Source organism: Stegostoma tigrinum, chromosome 8, assembly GCF_030684315.1.
Source record: "Stegostoma tigrinum isolate sSteTig4 chromosome 8, sSteTig4.hap1, whole genome shotgun sequence".
NCBI classification, from domain to species: domain Eukaryota; kingdom Metazoa; phylum Chordata; class Chondrichthyes; order Orectolobiformes; family Stegostomatidae; genus Stegostoma; species Stegostoma tigrinum.
The window spans coordinates 61,176,443-61,197,986 of record NC_081361.1 but is presented as its reverse complement, the minus strand read 5'-3'; the positions used below and the strand labels follow the sequence as shown (position 1 = coordinate 61,197,986).

At 45.7% G+C, this 21,544-nt stretch overlaps 1 protein-coding gene across 4 annotated transcripts in view; it reads left to right on the top strand.

Moving 5' to 3' along the window:
• agbl4 (AGBL carboxypeptidase 4) overlaps positions 1-21,544 on the top strand; it is a 736,228-nt gene that overhangs the window by 636,308 nt on the left and 78,376 nt on the right. For all 4 annotated transcript variants that reach the window (XM_048538942.2, XM_048538940.2, XM_048538939.2 and 1 more), the window contains one exon: positions 15,838-16,000. In XM_048538942.2, the coding sequence (XP_048394899.1) occupies positions 15,838-16,000 (163 nt within the window). The remainder of the gene's footprint in view (positions 1-15,837; positions 16,001-21,544) is intronic.

The following is a 21,544-nucleotide window of genomic DNA, read 5'->3' as shown; positions in this document are numbered from 1 at the left end:
TACAATTTACCGAATGTTCTTGCTGCCTCTGGTGGCTAGCCATGGTGTAAAATAAATCAAAGAAATGTGAGAGCTGGAGATTGGAAACAAAACAAAAATTGCTGGAGAAACTCAGCATGTCTGCCAGCATCAGTGGGGAGAAAGCAGAGTTACCATTTCGATCTGGTAACAGAGGTGGAGGAGGACAGCTTACAGCCACAGGGCAGGAGGAGGGCAGAGTGCAGGCACAGGGCAGAGTGCAGGCACAGGGCAGGAGGAGAGCAGTGTGCAGCACAGGGCAGGAGGAGGGTAGAGTGCAGGCACAGGGCAGATGGAGGGTAGAGTGCAGGCACAGGGCAGGAGGAGGGTAGACTGCAGGCACAGGGCAGGAGGAGGGCAGTGTGCAGCACAGGGCAGGAGGAGTGCAGTGTGCAGGCACAGGTCTGGAGGAGTGCAGTGTGCAGGCACAGGACAGGAGGAGTGCAGTGTGCAGGCACACTGATGGAGGAGGGCAGTGTGCAGGCACAGGTCTGGAGGAGGGCAGTGTGCAGGCACAGATCTGGAGGAGGGCAGTATATAATCACAGTACTGGAGAAATACAGTGAGCAATCACAGTACTGGTGGAATGCAGTGTATAATCACAGTACTGGAGGAATGCAGTGAGTAATGCAGGAGAGTGCCGTGTGCATCCACCAGACTGAGAATTCAGCAATCACATGGATGGAGGAGCAGTCACCTGGTTGGAGGCATATATGGCATTGCTATTTAACTAACAACAATCAAGTTAAAAGCACCTAGGTATCAGACAGAGAAGGCCTTCTTCCACACAATCCTTGTCTCCACTAAAATCATCCCATTTTAATTACATGATTTGCCATCAGTTACTTTACATGGATCACACATTTGAATAGACATATTGAAGACCACTTTACATTGCAAATTGTTACTGACACTGTATCCAAATTAATGTTGCATTATCTTGTTTGAAATTATTTTGAGAATTCTTTTTTAAAATAAGCATATCAACTTTTATATTGTATTGCATTGTCCTGTTTAATATTGTAGTCATTTAAAAAGAATAAGGATGCCATGGAGATTAGATTAATCATAAAGCAACCATGACAAGCATTGAGCTTCTCAAGTATTCGACGTGTGAGTTCAGAATATTCTAAACTTCATTACGATCCCTATATATTTTGAATTTATTCTAATATGCTTGAAGAAATATTAAAACAGTTCTCCATCATATATTTCAACCCACTGGAATTTTCTGTTTAATTGCTACCCATAATTATTGGTAATTGGTACATTTCTTTGATTTATTTTACACCATGGCTAGCCACCAGAGGCAGCAAGAACATTCGGTAAATTGTAGGAGGCACTACCTGATCTGTGCCTGCACACTGCCCTCCTCCAGACCTATTTAATTATTGGTATGTGCGCTTAAGCGGTCACAGTTTAATTTTGTCACTGTTATTGTTACAGCTAGCATGACTTTGATGTATATTGCGAATATATTTTGAAAATGTTCTTCTTTGATATAAATAGCATATCACTTTGTGTATAATAAACCACATTGAGTGGTATTATAAAACTCATGATACCCCTTTTATTTAAAATGAATTCCACCAGTTGCAGGGTAACAAATGCATTTACTTTTGTGTTATTATCGCCTTGAGTTAGACTTACTCTCAGGGAAAGTTCCAGCATAGTTTAACAAACTTAACCTGTGGCCAGCCTTAAAACCTAAGAGGGCAATATCTTTTGAGAAAATGCTGCCTTGTATAACTTAGTCAAAAATGTGGCTCTCAGGAGATAATCTTGGCAAGAATTGTGAAAATAGTTTGTCATATGATGGCAATCAGTTGTAGTTAAGGTATATAATTTAATGAAGTTTTTACTTTCATTTTGTGTAACTAGGAGAAATGAACAGGTTTAAAAAGTTTCTACCAGAAATTAAATATTGAAACAAAATTGAATGTCGTAATTATGATAGTATGATTTAAGGCATGTTTACTTTGTATTCAAAACCATTGAGGTGGAAATTCACTTAAGGTCTGACGCAAAATAGTAACTGATCACTGCTTAAAGATAGCACTTAATATTTTGTTCTGTAGACTACATTGAAATTGAATATCTATATAACTAATATACTGACCACTCAGTCTGACAGCATGACTTTGTGCCATCATTTGAATTTCTACCCCATAGTTTTTAAATAGGTATTAGTTAAGTAGCCAACTAAATACTGTTCAGGAGGTTAGACTAAAACAAATTTTCACTCTAATAGAAATTACTTCTCACATTAAAGAAACTGAGTCGATGCAAAATTTCTTTAGCTGTCTTCTGATAATCTAATTATTGATAGGATTTACAGATTGTTTTTAGTTTAGTGCATAAAATTATCTTGTAATTGAATATATCACAATATGCCTAAAACACTAAAAATTAATAAGAAAAGGTGGAGAGAATAGAACATAGAACATAGAACATTACAGCACAGTACAGGCCCTTCGGCCCTCGATGTTGTGCCGGCCTGCCATACCGATCTCAAGCCCATCTAACCTACACTATTCCACGTACGTCCATATGCTTATCCAATGACGACTTAAATGTACCTAAAGTTAGCGAATCTACTACCGTTGCAGGCAAAGCGTTCCATTCCCTTACTACTCCCTGAGTAAAGAAACTACCTCTCACATCTGTCCTATATCTTTCACCCCTCAATTTAAAGCTATGCCCCCTCGTGCTCGCCGTCACCATCCTAGGAAAAAGGCTCTCCCTATCCACCCTATCTAACCCTATCTAACCCTCTGATTATTTTATATGTTTCAATTAAGTCACCTCTCAACCTTCTTCTCTCTAATGAAAACAGCCTCAAGTCCCTCAGCCTTTCCTCGTAAGACCTTCCCCCCATACCAGGCAACATCCTAGTAAATCTCCTCTGCACCCTTTCCAAAGCTTCCACATCCTTCTTATAATGCGGTGACCAGAACTGTACACAATACTTCAAGTGCGGCCGCACCAGAGTTTTGTACAGCTTCACCATAACCTCTTGGTTCCGGAACTCGATTCCTCTATTAATAAAAGCTAAAACACTGTATACCTTCTTAACAGCCCTGCCAACCTGGGTAGCAACTTTCAAGGATCTGTGTACATGGACACCGAGATCTCTCTGCTCATCTACACTACCAAGAATCTTACCATTATCCCTGTACTTTGCCTTCCGGTTACTCCTACCAAAGTGCATCACCTCACATTTCTCTGCATTAAACTCCATTTGCCACCTCTCAGCCAAGCTCTGCAGCTTATCTATGTCTCTCTGCAACATACAGCATCCTTCGTCACTATCCACAACTCCACCGACCTTGGTGTCGTCTGCAAATTTACTAACCCACCCTTCTACGCCCTCATCCAGGTCATTTATAAAAATGACAAACAGCAGTGGACCCAACACCGACCCTTGCAGTACACCACTAGTAACTGGTCTCCAGGATGAACATTTCCCATCAACTACCACCCTCTGTCTTCTTTCAGCAAGCCAATTTCCGATCCAAACTGCTATATCTCCCACAATTCCATTCCTCCGCATTTTGTGCAATAGCCTACTGTGGGGAACCTTATCGAACGCCTTGCTGAAATCCATATACACCACATCGACCGGTTGACTGTCATCTGCCTGTTTGGTCACCTTCTCAAAGAACTCAATAAGGTTTGTGAGGCACGACCTTCCCTTCTCAAAACCGTGCTGACTATCCCTAATCAATTTATTCTTTTCTAGATGATTGTAAATCCTATCCCTTATAACCTTTTCCAACACTTTACCAACAACTGAGGTAAGGCTCACTGGTCTATAATTACCAGGGTTGTCTCTACTCCCCTTCTTGAACAGGGGAACCACATTTGCTATCCTCCAGTCATCTGGCACTATTCCTGTAGACAATGATGAGTTAAAGATCAATGCCAAAGGCTTGGCAATCTCCTCCCTGGCTTCCCAGAGGATCCGAGGATAAATCCCATCCGGCCCAGGGGACTTATCTATCTTCACCCGGTGAAGGATTTCTAATATCTCTTCCTTGTGAACCTCAATCCCACCTAGTCTAGTAGCCTGTATCTCAGTATTCTCCTCGACAACATTGTCATTTTCTAGAGTGAATACTGTTGAAAAATATTCATTTAGCGCTTCCCCTATCTCATCTGACTCCACACACAACTTACCACTACTATCCTTGATTGGGCCTAATCTTACTTTCGTCATTCTTTTATTCCTTAAATACCTATAGAAAGCCTTAGGGTTTACCCTGATCCTATCCGCCAACAACTTCTCATGTCTCTTCCTGGCTCTTCTGAGCTCTCTCTTTAGGTCTTTCTTGGCTACCTCGTAGCCCTCAAGTGCCCTAACTGAGCCTTCACATTTCATCCTAACATAAGCCTTCTTCTTCCTCTTGACCAGAGATTCCACCTCCTTCGTAAACTACGGCTCCCGCACTCTACAGCTTCCTCCCTGAAGAATGAAGAGAAAACGTTAATCAAAGTAGTTGATAGGATCGTAATAACTGTAACTGCATGATATCAGAACTCTCCTCTGGTTCAGTTCAATAAAATGTCAACTTCTTTTTCTATAGTTATAATAGAATTGTTTACTTGGCTTCTATTTATTCATTGATGGGATGAGGTGTCATTGTAAAGCTAACATTTATTGCCCATCCGTAATTGCCCATAGTGCAGTTAAGAGTCAACCCCATTGCTGTGTGTCTGAAGTCATATGTAGACCAGACTAAGTAAGAATGGCAGTTTACTTCCCTGAAGGGTATTTGTGAACCAGATGGGTTTTACTGATAATTGACAATGAATTCATGGTCATCACTTGACTTGTCATTCTAATTTTTTTTCATTGAATTCAAATTCCACTGTCTGCTGTGGAGAGATTCAAAACTGGGTCCCCAGAATGTTACCTGAGTCTCTGATGAACAATCCAGTGATAATACCACTAGGCCATGTTGTCCACCTCCTGTTATATTTCAAATATTTGTTAATGTTAATAGTAATCAAACATTTTAGATCTTCTGTTGGTAGATAGAAATGTCTACATATCTAAACAATGAAAGCATAACAAAAATCAGAGTTATGGATTAAATACTGTATGAATTTTTTCATCTATTATTTGTATCTGAAATTTCACTGGAACCAATATTCCACAATAGCATGAGAATATTTCAACTTCATGTCTAGGAGTGTCCTGTTTCAATGAAAATTGATACAGATGAGATGTAGAAGACCTACTCTGAGAGTGACAGTCTATGGAAGTTAAAACAATGTGTATTGCAGATCACAAACATAACAAGCAATGTTGATGAAAGTGAGTTGTGCTACCCAGTGTACAGATTTGTTGTGTCAGCTGACAAAGCACAAATTTATATGTCATTCCTCCTGTTTAGTAAATACAAAATTTTCGTGAACCTTGTTAACTCCAAGAAATTTATATTTTGGAGAGTATTTTCAAGCATATACGAACTATACAGACACCATGAAATTTAGCTCTGGAGCACCTGTCATTTGGATAGATTCACCAATCAGCATTAAACATGTATCAGAGATAATAGGAACTGCAGATGCTGGAGAATCCAAGATAATAAAATGTGAGGCTGGATGAACACAGCAGGCCAAGCAGCATCTCAGGAGCACAAAAGCAGACGTTTCGGGCCTAGACCCTTCATCAGAGAGGGGGATGGGGAGAGGGAACTGGAATAAATAGGGAGAGAGGGGGAGGCGGACCGAAGATGGAGAGTAAAGAAGATAGGTGGAGAGAGTGTAGGTGGGGAGGTAGGGAGGGGATAGGTCAGTCCAGGGAAGATGGACAGGTCAAGGAGGTGGGATGAGGTTAGTAGGTGGATGGGGGTGCGGCTTGGGGTGGGAGGAAGGGATGGGTGAGAGGAAGAACCGGTTAGAGAGGCAGAGACAGATTGGACTGGTTTTGGGATGCAGTGGGTGGGGGGGAAGAGCTGGGCTGGTTGTGTGGTGCAGTGGGGGGAGGGGATGAACTGGGCAGGTTTAGGGATGCAGTAGGGGAAGGGGAGATTTTGAAACTGGTGAAGTCCACATTGATACCATTAGGCTGCAAGGTTCCCAGGCGGAATATGAGTTGCTGTTCCTGCAACCTTCGGGTGGCATCATTGTGGCAGTGCAGGAGGCCCATGATGGACATGTCATCTAGAGAATGGGAGGGGGAGTGGAAATGGCTTGCGACTGGGAGGTGCAGTTGTTTGTTGCGAACCGAGCGGAGGTGTTCTGCAAAGCGGTCTCCAAGCCTCCGCTTGGTTTCCCCAATGTAGAGGAAGCCACACCGGGTACAGTGGATGCAGTATACCACAATGGCAGATGTGCAGGTGAACCTCTGCTTAATGTGGAATGTCATCTTGGGTCCTGGGATAGGGGTGAGGGAGGAGGTGTGGGGGCAAGTGTAGCATTTCCTGCGGTTGCAGGGGAAGGTGTCGGGTGTGGTGGGGTTGGAGGGCAGTGTGGAGCGAACAAGGGAGTCACGGAGAGAGTGGTCTCTCCGGAAAGCAGACAGGGGTGGGGATGGAAAAATGTCTTGGGTGGTGGGGTCGGATTGTAAATGGCGAAAGTATCGGAGGATGATGCGTTGTATCCGGAGGTCGGGAAATACGGGAGACTGATGTCCATTTCAAGCCCACCGACTCCCACAGCTACCTAGAATACACCTCCTCCCACCCACCCTCCTGCAAAAATTCCATCCCCTATTCCCAATTCCTCCGCCTCCGCCGCATCTGCTCCCACGATAAGACATTCCACTCCCGCACATCCCAGATGTCCAAGTTCTTCAAGGACCGCAACTTACCCCCACAGTGATCGAGAACGCCCTTGACCGCGTCTCCCGTATTTCCCGCAACACATCCCTCACACCCCGCCCCCGCCACAACCGCCCTAAGAGGAACCCCCTCGTTCTCACACACCACCCTACCAACCTCCGAATACAACGCATCATCCTCCGACACTTTCGCCATTTACAATCCGACCCTTTCGCCATTTACAATCCGACCCCACCACCCAAGACATTTTTCCATCCCCACGCCTGTCTGCTTTCCAGAGAGACCACTCTCTCCGTGACTCCCTTGTTCGCTCCACACTGCCCTCCAACCCCACCACACCCGGCACCTTCCCCTGCAACCGCAGGAAATGCTACACTTGCCACAACACCTCCTCCCTCACCCCTATCCCAGGCCCCAAGATCACTTTCCATATTAAGCAGAGGTTCACCTGCACATCTGCCAATGTGGTATACTGTGTCCATTGTACCCGGTGTGGCTTCCTCTACATTGGAAACCCAAGCGGAGGCTTGGGGACCGCTTTGCACAACACCTCCGCTCGATTCACAATAAACAACTGCATCTCCCAGTCGCGAACTATTCCCACTCCCCCTCCCATTCTTTAGATGACATGTCCATCATGGGCCTCCTGCAGTGCCACAATGATGCCACCCAAAGGTTGCAGGAACAGCAACTCATATTCCGCTTGGGAACCCTGCAGCCCAATGGCATCAATGTGGACTTCACCAGCTTCAAAATCTCCCCTTCCCCCACCGCATCCCAAAACCAGCCCAGTTCGTCCCCTCCCCCCACTGCACCACACAACCAGCCTAGCTCTTCCCCTCCACCCACTACATCCCAAAACCAGTCCAGCCTGTCTCTGCCTCCCTAACCTGTTCTTCCCCTCACCCATCCCTTCCTCCCACCCCAAGCCGCACCTCCACCTCCTACCTACTAACCTCATCCCACCTCCTTGACCTGTCCGTCCTCCCTGGACTGACCTATCCCCCCGCCCACCTCCCCACCTATACTCTCCTCTCCACCTATCTTTTTTTCTGTCCATCTTCGGTCCGCCTCCTCCTCTCTCCCTATTTATTCCAGAACCCTCACCCCATCCCCCTCTCTGATGAAGGGTCTGGGCCTGAAACATCAGCTTTTGTGCTCCTTAGATGCTGCTGGGCCTGCTGTGTTTATCCAGCCTCACATTTTATTATCTTGGTATTCTTCTACTTGTGTTGCAATGCAAGCTGAGATATCACCCATCAAATGCTACATCATTATAGGAGTGTTGTGATTGTACTGGAGGGTGCAGAGATTTTCTAGCATGTTGTCTGTGCTGGAGAATTTTATTTATAAAGAGATACTGGAGTGACTGGCATTGTTTTCCCAGAAGCAGAGGATGCTGAGGGGGTCATGCCTGAGATGTACGCAATTATGATGGGCATGGATGCATTAGATAGGAAGAAACATTTCCTCTAGTGGAGGATTCGGTGACTGGAATCTAGATGTAATGTAAGGTCCAGGAAATTTAGATGGATTGATGAGAATAATTTTTCCCTAGAGGGTGCTGGGAATTTGGAACTCACTGCCTGAAGCGTGGTAGAGGCAACACCGTCATAACATTTAGGAAATATTTATATGTAGTCTTGTACTGCAAAAATATAAAAGGCTTTCGGTCAAGCCCTGGCAGATGGGATTAGGATAGTTAGGTGGTTATTTTTGACTGAATGCAAATTCGAAGCGTTGAACCTTTTTGCCGTGTTGTAGTCCTCAATGGCTCTATGACTCTCTGGATTAGACTGTGAGGGCACTCATGATTGGCCACTGCTTCCAGACTGGAGAATATCAGTTCCAAGTTCTGCACAAAGACTTTTGCCAAGATAGTACTGGGCTCCTTCATGTTTCTTCACTGACGTAGCCTTTTTAGCAGGTTTCCCACCGGATCAAGCATCTTTTTGTTTCTCTGAAGCCTGCCCCATTGAAATGTTCATCTAAGCTCTCTCCAGCAGAATTCATGTGCAACCTCAAGTAAAAACAGAAAATGCTGCAGAAACTCAGCAGGTCTGGCAGGATCTATGGAGAGAGAAAAACAAAGTAATGTTTCAAGTCTGATATGATTCTTCTTCAGAACTCAAACAGTTCTGATGAATGTAAACTTATTTACTCCTATAAAGACATGGGGACAGCAAGCCAAATCCAATCAATCTTCCTTTCCCTGTATTCATAATGCAGTAAAATTAAAATATTCAATGACACTCAAAATTGTCCCAATAATTCCTAAACAGACTTTTAGAATTACAGATATCAGATAACAAGGTTTATAGCTCAAATAAAAAATAACAATTTATCGAGTTTTGAGGAGATTTGTAGCTCAGGTTGAGGTTCTGGATGTGAGTTTGCTCGCTGAGCTGGAAGGTTAGTTTTCAGACGTTTTGTCACCATTCTAGATAACATCATCAGTGAGCCTCCGACGAAGCGCTGGTGTGTTATGTCCCGCTTTCTATTTATCTGGTTAGGTTTCCTTGGGTTGGTGATATCATTTCCTGCGTTGTTGATGTCATTTCCAGTTCTTTTTCTCAGGGGATGGTAGATTGGCTCCAAATCAATGTGTTTGTTGATGGAGTTCCGGTTGGAATGCCATGCTTCTAGGAATTCTCGTGCATGTCTCTGTTTGACTTGTCCTAGGATGGATGTGTTGTCCCAATCAAAGTGGTGTCCTTCCTCATCTGTATGTAAGGATACTAGTGATAGTGGATCATGTCGTTGTGTGGCTAGTTGATGTTCATGTATTCTGGTGGCTAGCTTTCTGCCAGTTTGTCCAATGTAGTGTTTGTCACAGTTCTTGCAAGGTACTTTGTAGATGACGTTCGTTTTATTTGTTATCTGTATAGGGTCTTTTAATTCAGCTAATGAACTTAAAAGTACAGCGTATTCAAAAAGAATGGGTACCCTATGAACACAGTCCGCCGATTCCTGAACAACAAACCCAAACAGACAAAACGGGCTCAGAAACCATAACCACTCTCCCCTACATCAAAGACATTTCGGAAATGACTGCCAGACTACTCAGACCTCTTGGCATCAGGGTAGCCCACAAACCCACCAACACACTAAAACAGCAGCTAATGAACTTAAAAGACCCTATACAGACAACAAGCAAAACGAACGTCATTCACAAAATACCTTGCAGGAACTGTGACAAACACTACATTGGACAAACAGGCAGAAAGCTTGCCACCAGGATACATGAACATCAACTAGTCACAAAACGACATGACCCACTATCACTCGTATCCTTACATACAGATAAGGAAGGACACCACTTTGATTGGGACAACACATCCATCCTAGGACAAGCCAAACAGAGACATGCACGAGAATTCCTAGAATCATGGCATTCCAACCGGAACTCCATCAACAAACACATTGATTTGGAGCCAATCTACCATTCCCTGAGAAATAGAACAGGAAATGACATCACCAACGCAGGAAATGACATCACCAACCCAAGGAAACCTAACCAGATAAATAGAAAGCGGGACATAACACCAGTGCTTCGTCGGAGGCTCACTGTTGATGTTACCTAGAATGGTGACAAAATATCTGGAGACAAACCTTACAGCTCAGTGAACCAGTTTACATCTCGAACACAATAAAGACCCACTCTCTTGTGGACTGAGGGGACGAGAGTGCTGTCTTGGAGGTGAAAGGAGGACGTCGGGTTGGCTGTGCACCCTTGCGACCAGTGGATCTTAATGCTGGCTTCGGCCTACCGCTGGTTCAGGGGAGCAGCCAACCTGCAACGATGGCTGCGGCAAGTGCTCGTGCCCCAGGTCAGGGGGCCCGGAACACCATCCGTGTTTCTGTAAAGAAGATGGATGAAGGTGCACCTGTGGACCGCACCTTCTTCGTGAAGAGGGTCCTGTTGGACTGTTGTGGGTTTGCTGCTGCGGACATTTACTGCCTGCAGGATTTCCCCGGAGGGGGTTTTTACGATGTGACCTTCCGGAGTGCCAAGCTTTGCGAGCGCTTCCTGGAGGTTTTCAAGGAGAAAGGAGGTGAGGGCCCCCTCTCTGTATTGACCGCTGTCCCACTGTTTGTGATGCCAGCACAGAGGAGCCGTATGGTGACTGTACACATGTACAACCCGCATGTGCCAGCAGTTGATGTCCTGACCTTCCTCGGAAGGTATGTGAAGGTGGAAGGGGACCTAACTGACATCGTGGACCCCTTTGGCATCTGGACGAGTAAGAGGCAGGTCAAGGTGACGCTGAGGATGGGCGCAGACAGGAATGTCGCACACCCACCGTCCAGCTTCGCGATCGGCGGGAGCAGGGGCTACCTGACCTATGCAGGGCAACCTAAAGTCTGCCATGCCTGTGGTAGGTCAGGTCACATGGCGGCCGACTGCAAAGTCACCATCTGCAGGAACTGCAGGGAGGAGGGACACCTTGCAAAGGATTGCCCACGAGCGAGAAGCTGCAACCTTTGTGGGGAAGCGGGCCACTTCTATAGGGCATGCCCGCGGCGGGGTACCACCTACGCCCAGGTCGCCGGCAGGGGAAATGCGGGGCCAGCCCCCCCGGAGGAGAGGAAGGCACCAGGGCCCAGCAAGGACCCCACTAATGTGCAGGAGGGCCAGGCCGTGTAGGAGGGCCCAGCCCTGCAGGATGGGCCCGAGGCCAGCAAAGCACCCCTGCAGGCTCCGATCCCCCCCGACAACCCGGAGCCAATGGAGGCGGCGACAGGCGACCCAGGGGGGTGGACAACAGTCCGGAAAGTGAGGAGGAAGGTGCGTTGACGGGCCCAGGAACCGCAACAATCAGGAGGGAAGAGGCAGCTACAGGGGGGCTATAAGAGCTCCTCTGTTGAGGAGGATTCGGAGAGGGCCCACCCGAAGCAGAAGTTAAAGGTCTCGAGGGGGAAGGAAAGCAGCACCCCGCTTCCAGGTGACGGGAGGCGTCCTGAGGCTCACTCCGACACCCAGTCAAGTGCCGCTGGAGCACTGGAGGGCCCCCTGGAACTTCCAGGCGGGAAGGAGGAAACAGCACGTCCCCAGCCTGATCCGGAGCCGGACCCTCCTGCCTCCGCACCCCTGACGGGGGGATGCCACCCGGAAGGCAGCACAGACGGTTTCCTGAGCCCAGAGAGCGTCCAGCAGTTAGCCCGGGCAATGGGCATGAAGGGACAGATGGAGGGGCTGGACCTTGGACTTGGGGAGGGTACTGCGGTCACTGTCCACAATGGGGGTACGAATTGCGAGCATTAATGTGCGCAGCGTCAAGTCAACCGCGAGATGTGTGTCCACGTTGGCCTACCTGACCACCATCAAGGCGGACCTCCTGTTTCTGCAGGAGTGCGGGATACCGCACCTCGGCAGGTACGGGAAATGGTCCAGCGCCTGGACCTGTTGGCCTTCGATCTGGTCGGGGGGTAACGACTGTCGCTCCTCGGGCCTGGCTATTCTGCTGCGGGGGCACAACTTCACCATCTCTCAAGTTCAGGAGGTGGTGGGGGGGGCGCCTCCTAGTGGCTGACATCACCTACAGGAACGCTCCCCTGAGGCTGATCAACGTGTACGCCCCAGCGGTACGGAGTGAGCGGTTGGCCGTCCTGCAGCGGCTTCCACCCCTGCTGGCTACGTCCAGGCCGGTCATTCTAGGCGGAGACTTCAACTGCATCATTGATGCAGATGGAAGATCCGGCGTGGGGACAGCGGGTGGGGGGATTCAACTGGACGTCACGTCCAGATTCCTGATGGGCACGGTGAAGGACGCCAAGCTGCTCGACGTCTTCAGCACCCCTGCAGACGGAGCGCAGCAGAGGTACACCTGGTCGCGGCCAGACGGGTCTATCCGCTCAAGGATAGACTTCCTGTTTGTGTCACGGACGTTCTCGGTCAGGTCCACCGGCGTCGAGCCAGTGTTCTTCTCTGACCACTGCCTCCTGCTGGCCGACTGTCACTTACAGGACGACCAGCCGGCCGGCAAGGGGACGTGGAAGCTCAACACGACTCTGTTGACCCCAGAGAACGTCGAGGAGCTTAAGAGGGAGTACGCCGGTTGGAGAACCGTGAAACCCCTCTTTGAGTCTCCAGGCGACTGGTGGGAGACGGTGAAGGAGAACATCAAGAGGTTCTTTGTCCTCAAGGGTGTTCAGAAGGCAAGAGAGAGGCGGGGAAAGCTGTCGCGACTCCAGGAAAGGGTGCAGAACCTGCTCCTTCTGCAGTTGATGGGGGTCGATGTCACAGAGGACCTCCGCGAGGTGAGGGGCCAGCAAGCCTCGCTCTTCGCCGCGGAGGCCTCCAGGATAATCTTCCGGTCCAGGGTCCGCTCCGTGGAGCAGGACGAGACATGCTCGCGTTTCTTCTTTCAGAAGGTGCACAAAGAGAGCTCTGTGCTTAGCCGGCTGAAGGAGAACGACCGCTCGGTGACGTCATCTCGGCCCGGCGTTTTGAGGATCAGCAGATCCTTCTATGCCGGACTGTACGACACGAAGCCCACGGACAGCACGGCCTCCGAGTCGTTCCTGTCGTCTATCACGGAGGCCTTAGACGACGGCACGAGGGAGTGGCTGGACCGGCCGATATCCCTGGACGAGCTGGCCAGAGCCCTCAAGTCCTTGCAGAGGAATAGGACTCCCGGAAGTGATGGCTTACCGGTCGAGCTGTATTCTGCTCTGTGGGGCCTGGTCGGCCAGGACCTGCTGGAGGTGTACGATAGTGCGCTTCGGGCAGGGGAAATGTGCAAGTCCATGAGGAAGGGCATCATCACCCTCATTTACAAGAGGAAGGGGGAGAGGGAAGAAATTAAGAATTGGCGTCCCATTTCACTTTTGAACGTGGATTACAAAATCCTGGCCAAGGTCATTGCCAACCGGGTCAGGTCTGTCTTGGAGTCGGTGATTCACCCTGACCAAACCTGTGCTGTGCCGGGCAGGAAGATCGCTGAGAGCCTCGCGCTCATCAGGGATACGATCGCCTACGTACAGGACAGGCGGGTGGACACCTGCCTCGTCAGCCTGGACCAGGAGAAGGCCTTCGACAGGGTCTCTCATGCTTACATGAGGGACGTCCTCTCCAAATTGGGGTTCGGGGAGGGCATCCGCAATTGGATCCGGCTGCTCTACGCCAACATCGTTAGCGCAGTCTCGATCAACGGGTGGGAATCAGACAGTTTTCCTGTTAGATCTGGAGTCAGGCAGGGCTGCCCACTCTCTCCTGCCTTGTTCGTGTGCTGTGTGGAGCCCTTCGCCGCCTCCATCAGGAAGGACGTGAGCCTGAAGGGCGTGACTATCCCAGGCAGCGGAGGCCTTCAGGTCAAGACCTCCCTGTACATGGACGATGTCGCCGTCTTCTGCACCGATTGTCGGTCGGTGAGTAGGCTGTTGGACATCTGCGGCCAGTTTGAACTGGCCTCGGGTGCCAAAGTCAATAGGGGTAAGAGCGAGGTCATGTTCTTCGGAAACTGGGACGACCGCTCCTTCATCCCCTTCACCGTCAGGACGGACTACCTGAAGGTGCTGGGTGTTTGGTTTGGTGGAGCTGGGGCATGCACTAAGACTTTGGAGGAGCGTATCTCCAAATTTAAGCAGAAGCTGGGCAGGTGGACGCTCCGGTCCCTCTCCATCGCGGGTAAGAACCTGGTTGTCAGGTGCAAGGGGCTTTCGGTACTGTTATATGTGGCGCAGGCCTGGCCCATTACCTGGACCTGCGCCACTGCGGTCACCCGGGCCATCTTCCACTTCATTTGGGGGTCGAGGATGGACCGGGTCCGCAGAGACACCATGTACAAAGACCTGGGAAAGGGCGTACCGAACGCCACCCTCGCCCTGATGGCTACCTTTGTGTGTGGCTGCATCAAGCTGTGCGTAGATCCTCAGTATGCAAACACCAAGTGTCACTACTTACTGAGGTTCTACCTTCCATCTTTCACAGCACTTTGCTTTTAGGTGCAACCTCACCCTCCAGAAATACTGAACTTGCATTAGTCTTGTTGAAGAACACAGATATCCAGTGTCTTACTGTGTAAAGATGCAGTCTCCTGAAAAATGTTTATCACTTATTTGCTGCCAACTGCTTGCACCTCTGCTAAAGTTGAATATATGCCTGTCATTGTTGAACAGTTAGGAGTATGTATAATCTGTGAGATGTGGGTGTAACACTAACAGTAGTATTCAGTGTCTGAGGATACAACATGGCATAAGAATGAAATGAGTCCTGAGTGTCAGAAGTTGTTAGTAGCTAAGTTTTAAATGGGCGGTGAATTGAGCAAGGGGTGAGGCCAGTGTACAATTGGAGGGATACAGCATTTGAAGTTGCATTCAATGATTTTAACTGCTCGTGAGGTCACTGAACATCTTGCAGGAATTAGTGAATGCCCTTAGGACAACAGTCCGATAATGCTCCCCTCAAGTGTGTACTTGGAAGGCCACCAGTCTCCTGAGTGATGCTCAACATCTCTATTATTTATCAACTTTTCCACCAAGGTCCCCCCTGAATTTTGTGTGTTCTTACTTTGTTCCATTATGTAATAGTTCCCAGATCAGCTCCATTTCCTAAACGACTGTTAGTACCTGTTTCTACCCAATATACCTTTCTTTAAGAGGTGCAAGGAAGCTATTAGCACTCACAATATTGGTCCCCTGCTTGGGAGCCTTCGATGAACAACACATGTAGTACTGGCTGGACACTGAAATCCATTAAAATCGTAGAAAGTGTAAAGTTGACATGCTGCCTGCATTGCAGTCAACGGGGATACTTTAATCATGGACTGCTATCCCTGCAGCTGTTTTGAGGGCTGTCAAATTTCGATGCCCACAGTGTTTTCCAATTCTATCGTTTATAAGTAATACTAAAGGAATTCTGCAACAGGGATGTTTTCGTTACAAGAGAATGTGATTCAATTGCCATTGATTTCGAAACAGTGTGAATGTTTGTGGCAGTGTAGTGCTGTGCAAGACTGTCATGATGATAAAATTATTTTTATTGATTTGATTTTAAGTTTTTAATTTTCAAACGTTTCATTTTTAGTCCAGTACTTGCTTTAACCGAGATGCAGTGAAGGCAGGCACAGGACGCCGCTTCCTTGGTGGTCTTCTGGATGACACCTCCTACTGCTACACATTGGAAGTTTCCTTTTACAGTTATGTAGTAGGAGGAACTACCAGCACAGTTCCTTACACAGAAGATGCCTGTATCCTTTTAATGTAAAGAGCTCATTGAGATGTTATCTCATGGATGAATACAGCTATTATTAGGAGAATGTCCACGTGCAAGAAGTATACATTATCAGAAGATCGACCTAAGTTCATAGACACTTGATTATTCTGGTTGCTGTGTGAAAATATTTTCCTGAAATGAAGTGGCCAGTCGTTACTAGATATCTAAGTCAGACTGCAAAACAAATTAATGGCTTCATCACAAAACACTGTTTGATGAAAATTATCAATTGGGTGAAGGGGTTAGGAAACCTGTCTGTCTTATCATCATTCTTTCATTGGTATTTCATTGCATTGGCTGTAATCCTCCAGAGCTTGCACTTGTAAAAGTATTTTCCTTATGTTTAAATCTGTTCGTACACTCTCCCCTCATTCTCTAACTTGGCCCATTTCCACAAACAGTTCTGAATTCTCCTTTCATATGAATCTGAATCTGTGCAATTCAAACAAGGCAGCACACTTTTAACGGTACACCCTCTTGGTCCATGGAAGTTTGTAGTTTCAATTCTGACTTCACAGACTTTACTACAAAGTTCTAAGCTTATTCTCCAGTGCAGTTACTGAGGGAGACTTTCCATTGAGATATTAATCAGAGGCCCCATTTGGCCTCTTTGGTTGGCATAAAATATCCCATGGCACTATTTCAAAAGACAAAGGTTAGTCCTGATGTTCTGACAAAAATATATCTAACAATCAAGACAAACAAGAAGATTAACACTTTATTATCTAATCACTGTGGAAGATTGTCATGCACAATTAGTTATTAAATTATCTACATTGCAACAGAGACTCCACTTCAAAAATACTGCGTTCTAAAATACTGGTTCTAAGGTCTAGGATTTCCTTCCTAAACTTTTCACTCTCTTCTCTTTGCAACCATTCCTTAAAATCCACGTCTTTAACCAAGCTTTTGCATGTCCTTCCCAAGGAGCTCATATCCAATGTTGTTTGAATGTGCATTTGTTTAACTTGCTGCACAAAGTATATTTTAAAAATCTTATCAGTGCATAACAGATGATTCACTAGGTGATACTGGCAATGCTTTCTATGGTATTTTTGCCTGTTAATTTAAGACATTAATCTGTTTAAATTAAAATAAATTAATTGGTACACAGCTGAAGTACACATTGAAGTAAATTTCATGATTTGATGTTCCCTAGTCAATGCTTCATGCTGAATTTAAATTCATATGTATTTCCATCTATTAAATTATGGTACATGCTAATCCAGAAAGTCTTTGTATTTATCTCCCATTGGTCTGCCATACTTCCCAAGGCTTTGCCAGCCAGAGTTAAACAGTAAAACATGTTAAATGCAGAATTCCAAGTCTCACTACGATGCTTCAATTCCATTGCCAGCCTTTTGAACAGTTAGGCTGTCCAGACCCAGTTTTACCTTCATTGAGCAGATGGATTGAGGCGCAGTCTGAGATATTAAAATTATAACATTTCAATGTAACATTGTGGGCTCTCAAACCACATACATCTGAGAAGAAAACAGTTGAGTATTCATAGCTAATTTTAGAGTGGTTGCTAAGCATGTTAAATTTATGTATGTTAGTTAAATCGGCGGTAAAAGTATAATGGACATGATGGCCAAGAGCAGTTCACTAATCAAATAAGCATTGGTATGGAGTGTGTTGATTTCAGTAACTCATGACAGCATCATCCTACTCTCTATTCAGAGCATTAGGGAACTTTCCACTGGTCTTCCTCAATCCATCCTGGTTCATTTACCTTCTGAAGAAGGCACCTGCCTGATGAGGACTGCCACCTGATGATGCAATCCCCTATCTCCAAGCACATGTTAATAAAGGTTTAGGCCCGAAACATTGACTTTCCTGCTCATCTGATGCTGCTTGACCTGCTGTGTTCCTCCAGTTTCACACTGTATCGACTCTGACTCTAGCACCGGCAGTTCTTACTATCGCTACATGTTAACATACTTTATTTCTAGAGATTGATACTTTACCTTATGTCATTAAGTTGTTTAAATGTTTCTAATCAATGAATACAGAACAGCCACCCAAGATGTAGGAACGGTTACCTCTTCCTTGTCCATCACCTTGTTTGAGTTTTTGGCTTACACTTGTTTTTGAGATTATTTACCAGCCTTTAAACATTAGCATTGATAAAGAGGTTCATAGCTGACTCCCTGCTGAGGAATGTCTGTAGAGTTGAATGAGCTCAGAATGCCGGGGAGTGTAATCTTTGTGACTTTTATCTTAGCCTTGTCTTAGTCCTTGACAGTTTAGAATCATTTATGCTTTTCTATGTCAATTAAATCCATAGCAGTTCTGTGCTATCTGAATGAATAGTAGGTACTTATTTCTTAGATTCATCCAACTCTGAACTAATCATTTGTGGGGGATAAAATTGCTCTCAAACCTCTAGAAGCCACAGCTACATGAAAAATGGTTTAAATGACAAAAATGCCTGAAATATTAGATATCCTCACAATTTACTCTCAGAAGATACCTTATACCAGTGGCATTTGCATCATCTACCCGCAAGTTAATAATCATAATGTAATTTTTGATATATTCAGATAAAGAAAAATATTAATGTAAGTTATGTTGTGATTTTTGATAGTATTCAAAGGTGCCAGAAAAGTATACTCATTTGATAGAGTTCTTTCATGTTTGATGTTTTTACAGATCAAAGACATATCTAGCCAACTCCAGAATAGATATTGGCAGTGAAAAGATAAAATAGATTGGAAAAAGTAAAATTAAACTATAAAAATGTAGAACAGGAAGAGATTGTGAAGAAAAGTAAAGGGGACCAGAAGATCCTATTCACTACCAGCTACATTTTGCTGTCAACTGCTTGTTGGAAATTCTTAAGATTTTGCCTTTCTTACAACCATTCCACAGAATTACTGTCCATTTTTTTAACGATATTTATTTATAAGCCACATCTGCTGAGAACACTTCATGACACACCTCTATGCTACAAATTAGTTGCAATTATGTCCTCACAGTGAAAAAGAAGCATCTAAATATGTCAGGTGATGAAAACCTTTAATGTTTGATTCCTTCACACGACCGTATCATGTGACTCACAAGCCTTTGTTTTTAGACAGCTACTTGTAACCTTTGTACGTTTTCATAAAATGGCATATAACCCATTTGAAATTTGGATAATGAAGATCATAACTGCTGTTTTCAATAATTGGGTATCTTAATAGTATTGCCAATTCTGGTTGGACATCTTCTTGGAAATGTCATAACATTATAATCGATATTTAAATGGTCTACCCCAGACTCTGCTATCTTTGCCCAACATGCGCATCATCATGAAACTCCACCTTCACAAATACCTGAAGGACTGCTAAAACACTTTAGAACCGTTGTAATTTGTAATCACTGTTGGAACATAAAAAGAGTAACAAATTAACACACAACAATGGTCCACAAAATGCATATGTGATAATGACATAATAATCTTTTGTAGTGACATTAGTTAAGGGATAAATATTGAACAGGTCACCTGGAAAAACTCCGTCTCTCACCTTTACAAAGTCTGATCTGATTCTTTTACTCATCCCTGCAAAGGCAGATGTACTCCATTTTTAAATATCAAAACTGAAATTTGGCATCTTCCACAGTGCAATAAACTATAATGTTGAGTCAAGTTCTCAACCTAAATTTTATACTAAAATCTCTGAGTGAGATTTAATCCACAATTTTCAGACTTAGAGGCAACAGAACCATCACTGAGCCGATATTAATCTTTATTGTCTCACAATTTCACTTCAGGGGCGTGCCTTGGAGGCAAACCTTTAACTGAAAGCCAAAGGTTCACACAACATGGGCTTGGGTGCAATGTTAATCATGTAAATTTATTAATTTCACTCATGAACCTTTTACCCTACCTCCTCGACAAAAACAGACCACTTCCTTACCAGGTCATAACTATGATATTCAATGAGCTGAAATTTACCAGAACTCAGCTATCTAATTTCTGCTGTGTTCCACTGAGGATGTCTCTCAGTAAGGCCGAGTGAGATTACCTTCCAAAACTTGCTTTATTGCCTACGCATCATGTCCTATGGCACTCCACTTATTGTATTCTCCCACTTGCTATAGTTGGAAGACTTGTCACTGCGGAATCTCCCATGATTCTTGGCACTTGGTGTCATTCTTAAATCCCAGCTTGCATTCGGTCAAGCATAGTCAGTCTGGAGCTTGCTACGAATTATCCCTAGGTATATCAGGCAGCGAAATTGTCATTTTGCTTTGCTGAGAGGAACCTGGGAGCCCTCACAGATGGGGTCCTGCAGAAGAGAGCAGTCCTCCTCCTTTTGTACTGTCAGGGGAGACCACACCAGCAGATACTGGCAGCCTGGTATAAGGTTCCCCCTTTCATTGCCTGGAGGAATGTACAACTAGGTCACAAAAATATTAATGATCAATGATCTTCTGCACTCCATGAGGATAAGTGCCACCACCTTCCCTCTATTACCTCATACTTTCTCCTTCTGTTCTGCTGCACCTGGCACCCAGCAAAACGCATGGTTTACCATCCTCACTATCACGTGCAATACCTTCTCTCATTTGCTCTCACCCAGCCTATTGCCCTACACCACCAGCTGTGAACATCTTCTGTGCTGCCTTCTCACTCCAGGTATCTCACTACTGTTTCCCCACCTGCACCAGCACTGCAGCTATGCCAGCCACTTTCTTCACATTCATTCCACCCTTTTTTTTTCTCCTGGACTGAGACAAAGGCACAAAATAGGGTAGACAGAGTCAAGATAGGTGGAATGCCCAAAATGTGGCCCCTTGCCCCCTATGAGGAGAGGATTCTAACCCAGACAGTAAGTGAATGACTGAACACACCTAAGAACCTGCAATGATTTCAGGGTGCTCAGCTCTTGATGCACTGTTCAGGACCTTCTGACAAAAGAGGGTCGCCCTTGACTTGACTGAGCTCTGCGCACTGTAGACTTTGAGACACGGACATTTGGTTGATGTATATCTAGTGTGTGCATGATGTACGCTATTGGTACATGGTGCAGGTTTGAGATTGATGGAGGCCGGTGATTTACAGCAACGTTCCACTTCCTTGAGTGATGATTACAGGTAACCATGTTAGGCTGCCTGATTTTGTGTCTTTATTGAAAGTCAGATCAACACAGAAATACAGTGAGGCTTTAAGCTCTGGCTGAGGGGGCACAGTGCAAAAAGGCAGGACAGGGAAAGGCAGAGCTGCTGCGAGTCATCGAAGTGGCACAAAGTGAGTGCTAAGAGACCAAGAGAGAATCCAGTGATGCACACTGGTTGAAGGCAACAGATGCTTGCTTGTCCCTGCATGCAAAATGTCCTTGCAGTATTGCAATAGATAAGTGCTGGTACAATGTATAGTACAGCATTAAAGCGTACCAAAGTAGGGTAGGGTGTGCAGCCAGTCTCTGCCCATTGTGTGTTTTTTATGGTGTTGTTGACTACTGTCTATGATGGAGGACCAGATGAGCAATTGGCAATCTCGGATCAGTTTAGCGCTTTGACTTTCATG